At 32.2% G+C, this 19,226-nt stretch overlaps 1 protein-coding gene across 1 annotated transcript; it reads left to right on the forward strand.

Moving 5' to 3' along the window:
* The first annotated feature begins 226 nt into the window (after positions 1–226).
* Positions 227–2,258, forward strand: LOC149374905 (odorant receptor 4-like). Its single transcript, XM_089590721.1, has 5 exons — positions 227–465; positions 542–645; positions 1,756–1,906; positions 1,974–2,121; positions 2,205–2,258. The coding sequence occupies exons 1-5, from the start codon at positions 227–229 to the stop codon at positions 2,256–2,258; spliced, it is 696 nt and encodes a 231-aa protein (XP_089446847.1).
* The last annotated feature ends 16,968 nt before the right edge of the window (positions 2,259–19,226 follow it).

Genomic DNA, 19,226 nt, shown 5'->3' on the forward strand with positions numbered 1-19,226 from the left:
AACATTTTTAAGATACGCAGATGTTATAAAAAATTATCACTTGATTGGTTTTCCATACAAGATAACGATGAAAAAGCTATTATGCTCATAAACACAGATTTTGGACTACAAGTGATTCGTTTTTTGTCTTGTAATTACCTAACAATAAGCCATTACACAACAAAAAAAAACCATGAATATTCAACATAATTATCATTTTACAGATTTAATAGTAATAGGTATGGTAATGGCTATCCAGTCATCAATGATACCAATATATTTAGACTTGATTGCACCGTTAAATGAAACAAGACCAAGACTTTTCTTGATTAAAGTCAAATTTATTGCTGATCCAAAAGAAAATTATTTTATCCATTATTTTGCAAGTTTAATACTTATGGCTGTAGCTAATTATACCATAATTGTTATAATTATTTCATTTTTAAGTTTTGTATTCCAAACTATTGGAATATTAAACGTTATCAAGTAAGATTTTTACATGGAGTTAAAGATTTGACAAGTAACCCATTACACCTCTAAATCATAAAAAATTTTTTTTTAGGTATCGAATACAAATGGCATCGATGGAACTTGCAGAAGATGAAAACGAAGCTTATAACATGATTATTTCTTCAATCAAATTACACCAAGGATGTTTAAAGTTGAGTATGAATCTACTATGGATTGCATTTTCAATTTTTACTCGGTTTCATTGTTTGACAGTAAAGTATAGATGCATCTATTATATTATAACCAAATAGATTTATTTTTTACTACTAAATTAGTTTGCACAAATAATTAGTTGAGAACACACGACGTTAAAGTTATTGACATAAAATACTTAAAAAATTTTATTTCTTTGGATAACGTTTTCTTTACGTTCAATATCGTCAAAAATTTTCGAGACCTGGTCAAAAATGTGATAACAACGCCAATTCAGTTCGCCATAAAGTGTTTATAACAAAAAGTTTTACCAAAAAGACGAAGTACTTAATTGGTTTAGTTGCGACGTTTTCCCAGGTGCACGTTTTGCTATGTGCGAGAGAGTCAGATACCTACGCGTGGTGCTGTGTCTCTTTCTACCTGAGTTTCAGCATACACATTATTATATAGAAATAAACAGTCTATTGCTTGTGTACATATTCATACCCCTTATAAATAAATTAGACTAATAAGATTTTCAAGGAAGGTGGTATCAACATTGCAGAATCAAGACAGGCAGAGTTCTTCCTGTTTATTATTTTTCATAACTTTTTTTATAACAATTTAACACGTACTTTACTGATTTTTAATCATGCTAACTTCACAAGTTAACTTAAAGGATGATCTTAGTAAATGATCCTCAAAATGATCTGAGCGAGGAAAACTGCTTTATCTTGATAAATTAATGTTACTACCACTACCCTCAAAAATATTGTAGGTTAAATTTGTTGTATAAATTCATGTATGCAACATCGACTTAACGTTTATTAAAAAAACAATCTCAATGTGGAAGTGTAACGTTGAATGAAAATTGTAACCAAACATTAATTGATTGCAAACTTAATCATGCTTTTTCAATTAAAAATACAGTTTCATGTTAATACAAATGTATCTATTTTTTTTACGTGTATTTTATAATATTAAAAGGCTCGTGGATGCAGTTGAGAACACGTTCAACATCTTATTTGCCATGGCTATTTTTGTGCTGCTAGTTTTTCTCAGCATCATACCAATATGTGTGAGTCTACCATCAATCAAAATTAAGCACTATCTTATTAAATATATCTTGAACAGTCAACCTTCTGTTGCAGATACTTGAAACTAACGACTATTTTGAAAAAATCAGACAAGGCACATTTTTAGTCGCCGTTTTAGCTTTTCTGTTCTTGATGAATTGGCCAGGGCAATTACTTATCGACAAGAGCGAGGATTTATTCCTTTCAACGTGAATATATTTCATTTGTTATTTGAAAAACTAGTTGTTTATATGATTTTATGATAATTGATTGAAGATTATACTTTGACAGTTATATGGGTGAATGGTATCGATTGTCAGGGAGATCAAAAGCTTTGCTAATAATCATGAGATACAGATGCATGAGGCCTTGTATCATAACTGCAGGGACACTTTGCGCTTTAAACTATAGGACTTATGGGATGGCAAGTATACTAATATTAATAGTTGTGTTTGTCGAGTAGTTTTATGAAAATTGTTTTAATAAATATAAATTCGTATGTTTCAGATATTAAAAACGGCGTTTTCTTACATGACTTTTCTACATTCTGTGAGACATTAAAGTTCTCATAGCTTGAATACCAAGTGGTTTCAGTAGCCTTAAATAGTTTCACATTCGCTAGAAATATTTTCCGTAACAGGACTACTTTTGTCGACATTTTTGAGCTTTCGAATGCATACTGAAATTATTATCAAGTGCTCAAAGAAGTGATCCTGTATGCCTTAAAATAGGAGCCCAACTGTTAAGAAATATGTAAATCTAGGACTTTTTTTCACGATTTTAACAAAGTATTTTAAAATAATTTTTTTTTTTTTTCTTCAACTCATGTTATCTCAATGTTGCCTTGTTCAGAATACTCAACAAAAGATTTGATTTGGTTCTGGGATAACTCAAACCTTAGAAATAAAATTTCTAAAACCTTAAGGTCTAAATTACTTAAAATTTTTCACTGTAGTCCTTTTTCCAATCCTATCTTTAAAAAATGGTTGCCACGTGATTGAGGTCTCTTTATTGGTTGAAACAGGTCGAGTGAATTGTTTGGTAGGATTTTTCAAAAATCAATTGTATTAAACTGCAGCATAAATCAAAATGAAATAAAATTATAACTATAAATAAAGTCAAGAGTAACACTGTTTATTTTTTTCAAACGATAAAAAATATGTAGACAAATAACGTTGTTCAATTAAAGTTAAGAAGAAATAAAATTACACGATATCTTTGAATGCCCCTTACATAATGTACTGTGGCGCATTCATTTTTATTAGAAAAAAATTTTAAATCATTTTTCATTCATTAGTATGATGGCGTTTCAATTACAACATGACTTTAAAAAAGTATGGCTTACACTTTCTATTTTAGAAAAAAAAATCTTATCTATGTTTTGCTCATGCCTGAGAAGTTAGAAATCGATTTTGTTTCCCAAGGCTTTGCTTTTTAAGTGTCCTTAGAAGCCTCGAAAGTCATACAATAAAATAAATTTTATATGTGTGAATGTCATACGGGCAAATAAGAACACTATCAAATGGCACACGCGCCAATGCTATAGTTTTTAATTGTCCTGTAATTATGAGCAATTTTAGTGTTTAAATAATAAAGGAGTTTACGCGAAACAGCTTGAACACTTGGCAAGAGAGTTAGTGTCAAGTAAGAATGGTGACAAAATTCAGTAAAAAAAATGGATTCGAGAAAAGTAGACGATTACAACTTAAGACATTTTAAAGTGATTCAGAAATATATGGCCATAATAGGCTTATGGCATGAACGACCTCAATTTGAAAGAATAATTTTGATATTCATCGTATCACTGGTACTGATGTCGGGGCAAATGTGTGCTGTAAGTAAATTTTATTATTTTTAACATGCCTGTAAAATACGAAAGTGAAAAATATTTATGAACTTGTCCCACGCTGAGTAATACCATGTTGTACCTATGTTGTTGACTGTATTTTCGCAGTGAAAAAGTTGAACTTGCGATGTGTCAACGGCTGCAGTAATGTAGTGCTGTTTAACGTCGAAAGTATAGTTTTTTTATTTTTTGGTTGATTATAACTGTTAATTACATAAACATAGTGTGGATTTAATATACTTTCTAAGTAAAAGAGTACTACTTATTTTCTTGCAAAGAGTGGCACTGAGTTGATAATTCCCCACAAAAATGGAAGACAGCGCTATTCTTCGTAGAAAACTTTTAACGTTGGTACTCTTTGGAACGGTCTGTAATCTATACCATTTTTCGTAAGAGTCCTCATTAAATATTTTTTATGGGTTATTTTTGTCTATTTAACTATTTGTCATTAGCTTTTTTTGGCTTTATCGTTTGGGTGACTGCTTTTCTGATTTGCTTCGTACAGCGATTTGAAAGAGTGCCACCTTCACGGGAAATATGTCGATACTAACTAACAAGAACATAAAGCCTTTTATGGACAATCATCTGTTACAATCGTTTATTTTAACAGTAATTTATATTTAACAACTCACATAATAATTTTTGGGTTGTTGAGTATACTTCTGAGTTTAAAAATACCTATTGAACGGTGCATTGGTGAGAAAAAAAATTTCCTTACATGGTCGATTTTGTTGGTGAGTATTGCGGTTTTTCTCGAATTTTAATTTACTTCGTGGAGTACTTCAAGTCAGTACATTAAAAAGTAATATTTATTATGCTCATTCGTACATCATATGCACTTCATGTGACAAATTTACTTTTTTTTATGAAATTGCAAAAAAACGTGTTTTTTGCTATTAATGTTCTGCTTGGGACTTAAAAAACTTATTTTAGTTGTTAAAGATTTTTTGTTTTTAAAATAAACAGTTACATTAGATCATTGGAATAAAGTTAAATTATTTTAAAAACGGCATAAATGCACGCTTTTTTGTTACCAGCAACAATTGATACAGGATTGTTTACTTGTATGGAAGTAATTAATTTGTTTGGTATTACCAACTAAGTAATAATACCAAATGTGAGAAATTCAACGATTTTATTGTAGTTTCAGTATGATCATGTAATAAGTTTTTAACGATTATTTATTTGAATAATGATAAGACAATACAGAATAAATTAGACACTCCCGTTTTCGATGTAATATTATTTAAACAGCGACTCTAGCTTTATAAACCAAATACGTATAAATTAGCTTATAAGTCAACATATACTTAAATAGTTTATTATTGTTTTGAACGTATCAAAAATTATTATTGGAGTAAAGTGTTAATTCAGGTCATGTATATCCCTGGCTAAAATTTTACCTATGTTGTCGTGAACCCACAAACAGGTCGATAATAATTGTTCACAACAACACAGCGTTAGTCACGGAAGCATAGTTTATGGTAATTGAAATTTATCTTAATTTTAAGTTAAATTTACAAAATTTAGTTTATACTTATTATCAGACGTTAAAAAAATATTCAACTTTATAAGTGACGGAAACTCCATTTAAAACTAACGTAATATTTTTCGATATCATGTTCTTCAATATACCTTTGTACAAATATTTAATGGATAAAATACTATAGTTGATATACTGCTATGAAACAATGAGGATTCACCCGAATAAAACAATAAATGACACCAATAAATTTACAACTTATAGAAATTAATCATTTATTTCAGTTGTCCGGTGTGATAAGCAACTGGGATGGGGACTTTTTATTGTGGTCCGAGAATTTCATTATTCTTTTGTATTTATCTCAAACATTACTTTTATACTACTCTATCGTATTCAACTCAAATAAGGTATTTAGTATTGAGTATATTATAGTTAAATATCCACTTGTGTTAAATCAATTCTTTTAACCAGCTATAAACTTTCTTTAAGGTACGCAGATTTTCTGAAAAATTATCACTTGATTGGTTTTCCATACAAGATAACGATGAAAAAGCTATTATGCTCGTAAACGCAGATTTTGGACTACAAGTGATTCGTTTTTTGTCTTGTAATATCTCAAAATCAGTAACTATACAGAAATAGAAAACTATGAATATTTAAGATTAATCGTCATTTTACAGATTTAATAGTAATAGGTATGGTAATGGCTATCCAGTCATCAATGATACCAATATATTTAGACCAAATGATACCGTTGGATGAGCCTCGACAAAGAATTTCCTTAATAAAAGTTCATTTCATTGTCGATCCGAAAGAAAATTATTTTATCCATTATTTTGCATGTTTAATGCTTATGGCTGTAGCTAATTATACTTTAATCATTATGTTGTTTTTATTTTTGAGTTTTGTGTTCCAAATTATTGGCATTTTCAACGTTGTCAAGTAAGAAATATAAGAATTTTACATAGAGTTAAAAATTCGATAAGTAACTCTTTACTCCTAAAAATCATTACAAATTTTTTTCCAGGTATCGAATACAAATGGCATCAATGGAACTTGCAGAAGATGAAAAGGAAGCTTATAACATGATTATTTCTTCAATCAAATTACACCAAGGATGTTTAAAGTTGAGTATGAATCTACTATGGATTGCATTTTCAATTTTTACTCGGTTTCATTGTTTGACAGTAAAGTATAGATGCATCTATTATATTATAACCAAATAGATTTATTTTTTACTACTAAATTAGTTTGCACAAATAATTAGTTGAGAACACACGACGTTAAAGTTATTGACATAAAATACTTAAAAAATTTTATTTCTTTGGATAACGTTTTCTTTACGTTCAATATCGTCAAAAATTTTCGAGACCTGGTCAAAAATGTGATAACAACGCCAATTCAGTTCACCATAAAGTGTTTATAACAAAAAGTACCCACTACCCTCAAAAATATTTTAGGTGAAATTTGTAGCATAAATTCATGTATGCAACATCGACTTAACGTTGAATAAAAAAACAAACTCAATGTGGAAGTGTAACGTTGAATGAAAATTGTAACCAAATATTAATTGATTGCAAACTTAATCATGCTTTTACAATTAAAAATACAGTTTTATGTTAAAACAAATGTATCTAATTTTTTTTTTACGTGTATTTCATAATATTAAAAGGCTCGTGGATACAGTTGAGAACACGTTCAACATCTTATTTGCCGTGGCTATTTTTGTGCTGCTAGTTTTTCTCAGCATCATACCGATATGTGTAAGTCTACGCTTCGTATAAATATTTACATACTCTTTATTAAGTAATATACTTGTAAAAGTATACTGTTGTGATTGTAGGTACTTGAAACTAACGACTATTTTGAAAAAATGAGACAAGGCACCTTTTTATTCGCCGTTTTAGCTATTCTGTTCTTGATGAATTGGCCAGGGCAATTACTTGTGGATGAGAGTGAAGATGTATTCCTTTCAACGTGAATATATTTCATTTGTTATTTGAAAAACTAGTTGTTTATATGATTTTATGATAATTGATTGAAGATTATACTTTGACAGTTATATGGGTGAATGGTATCGATTGTCAGGGAGATCAAAAGCTTTGCTAATAATCATGAGATACAGATGCATGCGGCCTTGTATCATAACTGCAGGGACATTTTGCGCTTTAAACTATATGACTTACGGGATGGCAAGTATACCTTTAATTTCTATGTAGATGTTGGACCGTCTTAGTGGCACAGCGGTGTAGAATTTCTACACGTCGATGGGAGAAGTTGAGCAGCAACAGTAGCGGCGAGTACTTGGATGGTTGGCCGTTCGAGTTTTACCGTTCCTGTTTGCTATTGATTTTTCTAATCGGTTGTCTGTTTCTCCTCTGCCTTGATAACGTAAGCACGTCCTATTCGCTTTGTGCAGCAATTTAAAACAACGCCACCTGCAGGGAAGAAGATGTCGATGCTTACTAACAAGAATACACAGCATCAGATAGACAATTATAGATAACAAGTGTTTATTTCAACAACACTAAATATTTAACAACCAAAATAAGTTTTTTCAGTCCCAAATAGCATATTAGTATAAAGTAATACTTTTTCTTTAATTTCATGATAAAAAAGTTAATTTCTAGTAAGAAATGGGTGTAATGTATGAGTGAGCGTAATAAATATTACTTTTTAATATGCTAATTTAAAAGTACTTCACAAAATACATTTATTTTCGAGAAAAACCGCAATACTTACTTACAAAATACAATCATAAAAGGACAAAAAAACTATTTTTTATTAAGGTACTATACAATAGGTATTTTTTGGCTTAAAAGTATACTCAACACTCAAAAAAATTACGTCGGTTGTTAAATACACACTACTGTTGAAATAAACGCTTGTAAAAGATCATTGCCCATAAGATATTCTTGTTAGTTAGCATTGACAACTTTTCCCCTGCAGTTGACGTTGTTTCAAATTGCTACACGAAGCGAATGTACGAAAATTTATTAGTCCTGGTGTTTATACGTTGATAGGTACCCGATGTATTATTCGCTATGTGCAGTAATCTGAAACAGTGCCACCTGCATAGCAAGAGGCGATGCTGGATAACATGATTACATAGTTTGTTATGGGCTGCAAACTTTGTTAATTGTTTTTAGTATTTTTAACACATTTTTGACACTTAGAGTATGGATTTTTAGTTTTAAGAATTTGTACTAAAGAGAAAACAATTTTTTTTACGTTACTTATTTATTTATTTATTTTTTTAACTATAATAGTAGTTTTAGTTGGATAAGTGCCATCATCTCTGGGGCTATTTTGTGGCCCGAGGGACGTAAGGTAGCTGCGGAGCGACGGCACTTATGTGGCAAATCCTATTTTTCCTACCGAGGAAACGCCCGACACTCAAAAACGCCCGAGGTCGAAAAATAATAGTTTTTATCTATTTAAAACAAATTATTGACACAGAAAACAGACACATTCGTTCTCTCTCGTCTCGAACCAATTCTATAGTTATAGTCCGGTAGCTGAAGCATCAAAAAATAGCCAATAAGGAACAAATCGGAGATAGCGTCCAAACTTTGCAGATCGCTTCGTATTATGGTCTGTAAACATGGAAAAATAGTTTTGTCCAACCAAACCACGGGCTTCAATTGTTATTAAACAATTAGTAAAAATTTACCATTTTTTTTCTTAGTTTTTCTCATATAACTTTTTTTGTGGCTGTCGGATTGCAAAAATAGCTACAGATATTTTGTTCGTTATTTAATTATCTACCGATCTGTGTAGGTTAGATCATTGGAAGACTTTTTTTCGCGAAGTTATATTGCAAAAAAGTGCAAAAATCGTCGTTATAAATTGTCATTTTGAAACATCCATAACTTTTATAATGTTTAATGAAAATGCTTCAAAATTTGGTATTCGATAGCTCTTATAGAGATCTTAAGCCATGCTCAAGGCTTTTCTTGTATTATGAAAAATAACGTAAATAAACTATAATTAATTAAAAAATTCATTTGATTGTCCTGATCGTTAAAATTGAGCTAGACTGAAACTTTAAAATGGATTTTATTCAGAATACAAAGGACTTCAATATTGTAAAAAAAAATTTTTTTTTTTCAATTTTTACCCCGATTTTTTACAAAATTTAATTTTGCAATATTAACAAATTAACATTACTCGATCATTTTTTATTGTGGAGAAGTAGAACTAGTTCCATCTAATAGTGTATATTTTTACACAAATTTACAAAAAAAATTTTTTACGATACGATGTTTTTAACTATAGTTATTAACAATTTAGTGTTTTTTGCAAGTGTTTAATTTCTATCGGTTTTTTCGATTTGAAAAAAATTTTATAGTATCTACATAGCATCTGTTGTTGTAATATATGACTTACAGATTTTTTAACAAATAATTGACAGTTAGAAAAAATTACTTATTTATACAGTTTTACGTGCGATAACGGCCTGTGTACGGCGGATTGCATGTTTCAGGCGTCGACGCATGTGAACGATAATTTTCTTTTTGAACGTATTTGAGAATCCCTACCTTTCAATTTTACTGCGTACGAATAGAGAACAATGGAATCCATTGCTCAGACGTGTGTAAATACTGTGAAGGTAAAAATTGTGCTAACATGGAAGACAGAATAGTGTCTCTTAGTGAAGATGAAGATGATAACGACATATACAGTATTCAGAACGTAGAGCATGAGCAAATTCAAATCCAGATGAGTGAATTAGTATTAGAAGACGATTCTGATGACATCTTGTTCGCTGAAATAGAAGATGACACCGAGAGTGATAGTGATCACACACCAGTGACAAAAAAACGTAAAATATAAGAAATAGTATTTTATAAAAAATTTATGCAACAAGTATCATGTACATCGTATTTTCTTGCATTCACATAGTAAATTTTGTATAAAAATGTATGTTTATGTATTTTTAGTTATTACAAAACAATAATAAAAGTAAAAGATCAAATAATATGATTTTTCGAAATGGTATGGAAACGCCTGAAACATGCAATCCGCCGTACACAGGCCGTTATCGTACGTAAAACTGTCTAAATAAGTAATTTTTTCTAACTGTCAATTATTTGTTAAAAAATCTGTAAGTCATATATTACAACAACAGATGCTATGTAGATACTTTAGTATTTTTTTTAAATCGAAAAAACCGATAGAAATTAAACACTTGCAAAAAACACTAAATTGTTAATAACTATAGTTAAAAACATCGTATCGTAAAAATTTTTTTTTGTAAATTTGTGTAAAACTATACACTATTAGATGGAACTAGTTCTACTTCTCCACAATAAAAAATGATCGAGTAATGTTAATTTGTTAATATTGCAAAATTAAATTTTATAAAAAATCGCGGTAAAAATTGAAAAAAAAAATTTTTTTTTTACAATATTGAAGTCCTTTGTATTCTGAATAAAATCCATTTTAAAGTTTCAGTCTAGCTCAATTTTAACGATCAGGACAATCAAATGAATTTTTTAATTAATTATAGTTTATTTACGTTATTTTTCATAATACAAGAAAAGCCTTGGGCATGGCTTAAGATCTCTATAAGAGCTATCGAATACCAAATTTTGAAGCATTTTCATCAAACATTATAAAAGTTATGGATGTTTCAAAATGACAATTTATAACGACAATTTTTGCACTTTTTTGCAATATAACTTCACGAAAAAAAGTCTTCCAATGATCTAACCTACACAGATCGGTAGATAATTAAATAACGAACAAAATATCTTCAGCTATTTTTGCAATCCGACAGCCACAAAAAAAGTTATATGAGAAAAACTAAGAAAAAAAATGGTAATTTTTTACTAATTGTTTAATAACAATTGAAGCCCGTGGTTTGGTTGGACAAAACTATTTTTTCATGTTTACAGACCATAATACGAAGCGATCTGCAAAGTTTGGACGCTATCTCCGATTTGTTCCTTATTGATTGCTTCAGCTACCGGACTATTACCACAGGGTCCCTTGAGAATGAATCATGAGCAAGCTCAACCGCCAGAGGGCAGCAGGACAAGATGCTACCTATAGATATATAGATAAATTATTTGAACACACTTTATCATCTATCATATGGCTTCGCACCAACACACTTTCACTGTTACTAGTATATGAGAGAGCGGAAGATTTTAAATTTAAAGGATTAATGAGCAAATTTCCATAGAGAACTATTATAGTTTAAATTTAAATTTAAATGTAAGTCAAATTAAGAAACTGCTAAAAGCAACAATGTAAATAATTTTTGTGAATTTTTTCATGAAATAATGTAAATAAACCGTATTTAAATAATATATCTATATATCTCTTCAATCTCTTGGTAGTATCTTGTCCTGCTGCCCTCTGTCGGTTAAGCTTGCTCATGATTCATCCTCATATCTCTATTATTAGGTACTGCACATAGCGAATACATTGAGTTTCCCATATTCCTTATTCCATTATTATTTCCGTTTTATTTTCGAGTGGTAAGTGCCACAAAAAATGTGAAATACTATATGCAATAATATACAGTCATGCTGACATGAATCAGTAATTAATTTGCGTAAATCTGATCTTTATATTTCAGATTATGAAAACGTCTTTTTCTTACATGACTTTTCTACGCTCCGTAAGACAGTAATTTATCATATTTTCTGAATGTCAAGTGGTTTCAATTTTTCAACTGGAAAACAAAAAAATGTTATTAGAATTTTAAAACAATGAAAGTAATTCAACAATTCATCAGTAAATAGATTATTTCTAACTCCTCCTTAGGATCTGTATGCACAGTAACAATTGTTATTATTATTATCATTATCATTATTATTATTATTATTATTATTACTACTATTATTATTGTTACATAATCGGTTGCAACTGTGATTTTTCACACTTAAGAATTATTAAAGATTTTCCATTTGCTATTGGAGTATATTTATATTGCACAATTTTTTGTATTGTTCGGTAAGTACATCTTTATGCACGTAAAATAACTGTACGTGCAAAGTCCCAGTGGAAATAAATCACTACTATCATTCACATACTTTTTCAAGGGTATTGATAGTATGTACAGATTATTTTACTGAATAATTTAAGGTTTTAAGTAATGTAGTAATAGAGTTTTAAATAATAGACAATCATAAATTAGCTATAATTTTTTTTTTTTTTTTTTTATTAAAAAATATTAACCGTGAGGGCATCATTATCTTTGTTCGAATAGCTATGGTGATAGATACAAATAAAAGCTGTAGTTTCCTACATTTATAGCTATATTCAACAGTGGTGTACATACCTCTCAGAGGTAAGTACACTGTAATATAAAAAAAAAAAAAAAGAAAGCTATATTCAACTACTAGCAGCCCCCCGTCTCGGCTTCGCCCGAGACTTACTAAATTAAACACCGTAGTGTGTTGACATGTAATGTGAAACGTTTTCAGTTAGAAATTTTACACACATTCCCGACACATCTCAGAACAAAAATCTTCTTATTAAAAACATATTTTTTCGGAATCCATTTAGTTTATTTGGTCAAATAATAAGGTGTAAAAATTCAAAAAATATAATTATGCTGAAAAGTACTGTGCGTTCTTTATGCCATAAAATAATCGGTGGCCATAAGGAGCCGTTGATTTGCAGTTTCACCCGTGTAATTCACGAAAAGAGCTATTTTTTAAAGCTGTTAAGATTTTAAACTCCCAAAAAATTCATATTAAAAAAAATTTTTTTTCTCTTATCTTACAACTTTATTACCAGAGCAACAAAGTCCTGGACCTTAAACCCTACATTTTTTATTGCCACAAAAAACAAATACATTTTCTACTTATTTAAAAATCTGATGTAGGATCTTTAAAGATTTCAGAGATTGCTGTGAAGTTTTTCTTCCAATTCACTCTCTTGCGAATTTTGGCATGCTTACAATTTTTGTGACTTCTAAAGGCTGTTTTCTGTCAACTTTGTCAAGTTCTAATATATTTGTTGGCAAGGTAGTTCGACGTCCGATGGCCCTAAAAGAGACCGGTGATCTTTCCCAACGTCTCCCGGTATAACGTCGAAGACGTTGGTGTCTAAAGCACCTTTTTTATTTGCAGATTCAGTTGTTTTGGTGATCTTAGATGGGGAGATTGATTAGTGATACTTGCCCAGTGGAGGCTGTCCCCTTCGCTCAAGTTTTTTTCCTTGATAGCTGTTATAGGTTTTCCCAGCGCAGACCTTGGAGGGGATCAATAATTCCTGGTTGAATGCTTAGAGTCAAGAGGGTAGTATAGGGTCGTCGGTCACCGGGTTTTCCAGCCTTGCGAAGAACAACTCCGCAAGTGACGTCTGCTAGTGAATGGTGCTTGGTTTAATAGTGCCCGTCTTTGGTTAATATAGTGTTTTAGTCGACGAATCGCTTCCGGAAATGGTAATAAAAATGTATTTGTTGGCAAGGTAGTTTACACTTAGGTGGATCCTAAAAAGAACCGATGAAATTGATGGTTAAGTAGGGAACGTAAATACTTATAATGGCCCTAAAAAGCGCTAGTGGTAAAACTTCTAGGCTATTCTTATTCCTGATGATGAAGAGCTGGCTACGGTTGCTTGATTCTTACCCTGGGAGTCTCGATATACGGAGACTGTGATGGAGGGAGGTACGCTGCTGACCAAAGAATATCTCGTCTCGGGTCGTTCCCCGGAAAACTAATCGCTCATCGTTAGACGGGAACATGTGGGTAAGCGCGTTGGGGACGCGACGACTAAGAAGGTAGCCGTTGTGGCTGCCCGTTCCCCTCAGAGCTGTTTTCCCTGGCTTATATTTGTAGCCAAAAATCCTCTGACTGCACCAGGCGGGATGGTGGGGCTGCCACATAACTCTGAAGAGTTGGAACAGATTGTGCTCTGGCTAGATATGTCTCCTGGTATTATGCCAGAAGCGTCACCGGTTAGAATGACTTTTTTTTGATCGCACTCGTCGAGATTCAGAGTGATTGGAGACCTAGGTCCTAGGTCCCTTCCCCCTTAGAGAAGAGTGTCGTCCGTAACCGGAATATCCAGCTGCAAGACTATCATCTAGATAACTAGACGCTCCGGCGTATTATAACCACACTTATTTAATTCTGTTGCAGGAAGCCTCGATTTTATGTCGACGCCACCTAGCGGATTTTACTGAACTAAAGTGAAAAGTTGGCGTATTTTTGCAAAACTTTGAGCTTATTTACTGCTATTGTCATTAAATTTTATAAGATAAAAACTATACTAAAACCATCTAGGAAGTATCATGAATCAGTGTGCAAAATTTCAGCAAAATCGGTTCAGTAGTTTTCGTGGTTAGCGATTACAACGGTTTTAGCGACTTTGCTTTATATATTAGTAAGATAAGATAAGACAAGATAAGATAAAGTGGCTATAAAGACCTGCAAATTTTGGCTATTAAATGTAAGCGTTTATATCTGTAAATTTTGCGTGACTTTTGAAGAAGAAAAGTTGTTTTAAAACTCTTTTTTTTTAAGTGACAATCATCAGAAAATGTGTTATCATTGAGATCATAACTTAAAAACTGGGGGATTCAACAAGTTTTAAACATAGTTCAAAAAAAATTTCAATTCACAAAATTTTTTTTTCTTGTTTTAAAATACTTAATGAAGTCCACAGTTTTTGCATTATAATACAGATGATAATTTTAGGGTCTGTTACATCAACAAAAAAATCACATTTCAAAACGATTTTTCGTCAAAATTTTAACAAAATTTATAGCTATGATTATTTACTTTTAACAGCAAAAATGTGTATATCTTTATAGCTACTTTGTAACCCAGGTCATTGTAAATGACAGGAGGGCATATTAAAAAATTGAAATAAATAAGGTATGGTATGGTATGTGGATTTCTAGGACTGTTGTCAGCTTTTGCCATATTAGAGACCTTTTTGTTTTCAATTTTTTTTCCCCCACCGCACGGTGTGCGAGTCTTTCGTACGTGCCTTGCACAGTTCCCCTCAGACAACTCGGTCATTCGTCCTACTGGGTACTATTTACAAGGCGTAGCAATTGTCTCGAGATAACTCTGGCTATTATCAAGTTTTGTGGAAAGATATTTTCCAATAAACCATCTAAAGTCGCTGTACCGACTTTTTTATAACTGACAATGACCTTATCCGATGAGCTGGCCAGGTGTTGGCTTTCCTTTAAAAAGGAAGCCTTCGGAAGTCCAGACAGCACCAGAAAAATCGACTATTAGTTATAAAACTCACAAGTGGTGTTCTGGCATCCTGGGTACTCATCCATCGAAAAAGACCGAGAAAAAATCTCGATAATTTTTGACGGGATTTGAACTCACAACCCCTCGAGTATCTCCGGCTAGGAGGCTAGTATGCTATCAACTATAAGCCATCGAAGCTCTCTAGAATAAATGAAACCAGTGCTTTGGCAAGTCATAAATTACCGTCCAAACTGGGTTAGTGGCCGAGAAAAGCATGTTTTAAAAAAGAGTCACTTAGAAATGGGAATATTGAGATTAACTTATAGTTATAAAATCAATAGTATTAAAAATCAAAAATCAAAAAGTATTAATATCAAAGAGTTATCGCATGTCGAATTAATAAAAACTTTCACTCGCTTTCACACGTCCTGGGATCCGAACAACGGTCGGGGTGGGGGTAAGGCATAGCATGGGCTAGCCTCCTGCATTGGAAAAAAGTTGGTTGGACTGTCTGCTCAATTTTACTGTGTACAACGCCCCCAGTAGGTAATGCTCTCGCTCACGACGCTCACCCAATTTAAGGGGGCTCCAGCGGGAGGAGTTAAGAGGTCACAGGTAGCTTAATTGATAGATAAAAACATGCAGATTCCAACAGTGTCCTTATTTACCCCTCTAACCCTGAAAAATTTTGAGATATTTGCTCTCAAAGTTTGTACATTATACATAGCCTCTCATAGAGCAACGTGAAAACATCGGTATTTTCTAACAATAATTGAGGAGTTACATGTCAGGACTGTAACTGTTTTATAGAAAAACATCTCAGCTTTCAGATGGTACCTTCAAAAATATAGATAAGCCTGGAAATATTTGAGATATTTTGTAAAGTATTGATCAAGTCATTGAATTAGCAGGGTCATGACGGGATGCCATCTTGTTGTTTGTAAGGCGCGCGCTTTTGAATATTTCAGAATTACACTGCATGTACTTACATAAGTTTCATGTCATTTGTAACTCTTTTTTAATCGTGTTCTCCTATGGATTACTTACACTTGTTTTTTTTAAATAAAATAGAACATTGAAAAATTTTAACTGCAATTACTTTTTATTTTATCAAAAATTGCGTCAATAATTTTTTTATTTGAAGTAACTCTTACTTTATTATTTACACTCATAGATAATAATGAGGTGATGCCATTTGTAGGATCTTTTTTATGTGCATCTACTAATACTTCTATTGATATCGATACTTTGGCCGTTTTATAAATTATCTTATCATTAATAATACCTTTTAATAATATTAATTTTTGTTAGTTATCATCAATTACTTTTTTATTTCTTTTTTGCTGTTGCAAAATCATTTCAGCATCCTGCAAGTCTTGATGACTCTTACAGTGATGTGTGATTTCTTTCATTTTTTATAACACAAAAAAACTAATTCTAAATAAAACGCTCTGTATGTGACAGAAGCTGCTGTTTGTTTACCATAAGTACGGACACATCATATATATAGATGATGGTGCTCGCTTATATATACACGTATATATAGATATATACTCACAAAAGTGATACCAACTAACCGAATAGTTTTCGGGTTGGTACCAGTGTTCGCTGGAGCCCCCTTAAGTGAACTGCTCACCCAAAGCGGGCGAACAGCAGCACCAATATGCAAGAGTTGGATTAGACTTTTGGTGCTGCTAGGCTGCTACTCGCCCACTTTGGGTGAGCACTGTGAGCAGTTCACTTAACTTGGGTGAGCGAGAGCATCACCTATCTGGGGGCGCTGTACACAGTAAAGTTAAACAGACAGTCCAACCAACTTTTTTCCAGTGTGTCGAGGCTTAGGAAAACCGCCACTTTATGTAAATTTACATGAGCTATTGGCGCTGTCGGTGTTGTTCGGATCTCAATCCTGTGTTTTTATCATTATTTTCGTTTTCCATTTCACTTACAAGTGCCAATATACAGTATATTATACAGTACGTACAGTACAATCAACAACGTAATCAGATTTGCCTATACCTATATAATATTGGTTTATGGACCGAAAGCTAAGGCCCGAGGGAGGTAAAAAATCTAAACCAGCCGCCACTCTCACGAAAATTATGAATCCCCATGAGTCTTGTAATGGCACTTGTAGTTAACGATTCTTTATTTTCTAGTTGGTCTAAGTTGCGGCTGGTTTATAAAATCGATTACATGGCACTACTACAATGACCACATAACTCTTCACCAGAATAAAACATGAAAAAATTATTCTAGATCTCCACAAGTCATAAAAATACTTAATTCTGGTGAGAGTGGAGGCTAGTTTAAATTTTCGACCACCCTCGGTTTTCCGATTGGATATGGGCACCGTACAGCACACGATGCTGGTAACAAACATACTACCCGTATCACGGATCATGGTACCCCAAAGGGATCTGTTACTGTTTGGGAGCCTATAGAGCTGTTTACATAGACATTTTTTGCTTATTTCATTGTAAACGTTCATATTGAAAAAGGGGTTCCACTGTTCCACTAAACTCAAAGTGAGTGAACAGACTGAACAGACGTATACCTCTTTTTCCATCAGGCAACAAAAGCCTATGCCTATGGTCGCAACTATGTTGACTGACAGAGAACACAGCATAGGTCTGCTCAGTCTGTTCACTCAATTTGAGTTTAGCGGAACAGTGGAACCCCCTTTTTAATATGAACGTTCACAATGAAAGAAGCAAAAAATGTCTATGGGTGTTTTCCGCAATCGTCACGAGCAAGTGATGGTGGGTTGCACTCTACGTTACCATCAGGTCGGTAAGACAACTACCTTGAATTAACTGGCGCTCTGTTCCGTAATCTGGCCAGTTAAAATAGCAGACGACAGTCAACAGCGATGAAATCTTCACTTTTTTTTCTTGACTTTCACGTCATCTACTGTTTTAACTGGCCAGATTGCGGAATATATATATATAGCTATAGCGCCAGTTTAATTCAAGGTAGAGTTGACTTGTAAGATGTACGTGAAGTTAATGTGTAGTAATTAATTAAAGTAATTACTACTAAGTAATGCCATATGGTCAATTTTATTAAACCATATGAATATCTACATTTTTGGAGGTAGACTTTTGGGTGGAAAATAGATTGTAAACTTGCCGCAAACAGCACAGACCACGTCAACTTTTTATTATCTACTTATAGAATTGGTTGCGGCTGGTTTATAATTGATGAAATGGCTCTAATATAAGAAGTAATAATTATTTTAATCAGCGCCATCTAGCGTTGCAAATTTTTGAACTTAAAAGTGGCCCTAAACTCCTAAACCAGAGCTTTATTTAGCGCGTAAAGCCATTAAGTCAGTTATAAACCAGCCGCAACTCATAATGAAGCTATAGAATAAAAAAATAACGATATATGTGTTTCAGACGGCAAGTTAACAATCTATTTTCTACCAAAAAATTGACCTCCTATGAGTTTGTACTTTTGAAGATAAATTTTCAAGCATAAGATAGATTGTTAACTTGCCGCAAAAAACACACGTATCGTTATTTTTTTATTTTATAGCTTCAGTATGAGTTGCGGCTGGTTTATAATTAATTAAATGGCTCTAATCCTGAATGCTCTGATTGAGAATTTTAGGAGCCACTTTTGGCCAAAAAATAAAGATCGCTAGATGGCGCTGATCCAAATAACTATTGCTATTTACAGCAAAGTCACTTTGATAATTATAAACCAGCCGCAAATAATTTTGTTAATAGATAATAGATAGTTGACATTTTTTGTGCTACTTGCGGCAAGTTTACAATATGTTTTTTACCTGTAAATGGACCCTGAAAAGTATAAATATTCAACTTATCTTATACGGCCCATAAAATCTACCATATTTACAAAATTAAAATACTTTAGACCTTTTATCATTAACTCGCGGAAGCACAGCCCTTTAAGTTTCTAGTTTAAATAAACAGCTAACTTATATAATATGTACTTACCAAGATTTGTGTTACAGAAATCTTGAACAATGATTAAATAGATACGTAAAGTAATAAGTC

The sequence above is a fragment of the Copidosoma floridanum genome, unplaced genomic scaffold (genome assembly GCF_036245765.1).
Source record: "Copidosoma floridanum isolate Cflo_tuat_1 unplaced genomic scaffold, Cflo_Japanese_pri ptg000013l, whole genome shotgun sequence".
In the NCBI taxonomy this organism is placed as follows: Eukaryota; Metazoa; Arthropoda; class Insecta; order Hymenoptera; family Encyrtidae; genus Copidosoma; species Copidosoma floridanum.

What these genes read in the sequence shown, in the direction of transcription:
- LOC149374905 (XM_089590721.1), top strand. Translation starts at nt 227, where the DNA reads ATGGCTATCCAGTCATCAATGATACCAATATATTTAGACTTGATTGCA. An exon ending in GGAATATTAAACGTTATCAA is followed by an intron (nt 466 to 541) that starts GTAAGATTTTTA and finishes ATTTTTTTTTAG; the next exon opens with GTATCGAATACAAATGGCAT. An exon ending in GAGGATTTATTCCTTTCAAC is followed by an intron (nt 1,907 to 1,973) that starts GTGAATATATTT and finishes AATTGATTGAAG; the next exon opens with ATTATACTTTGACAGTTATA.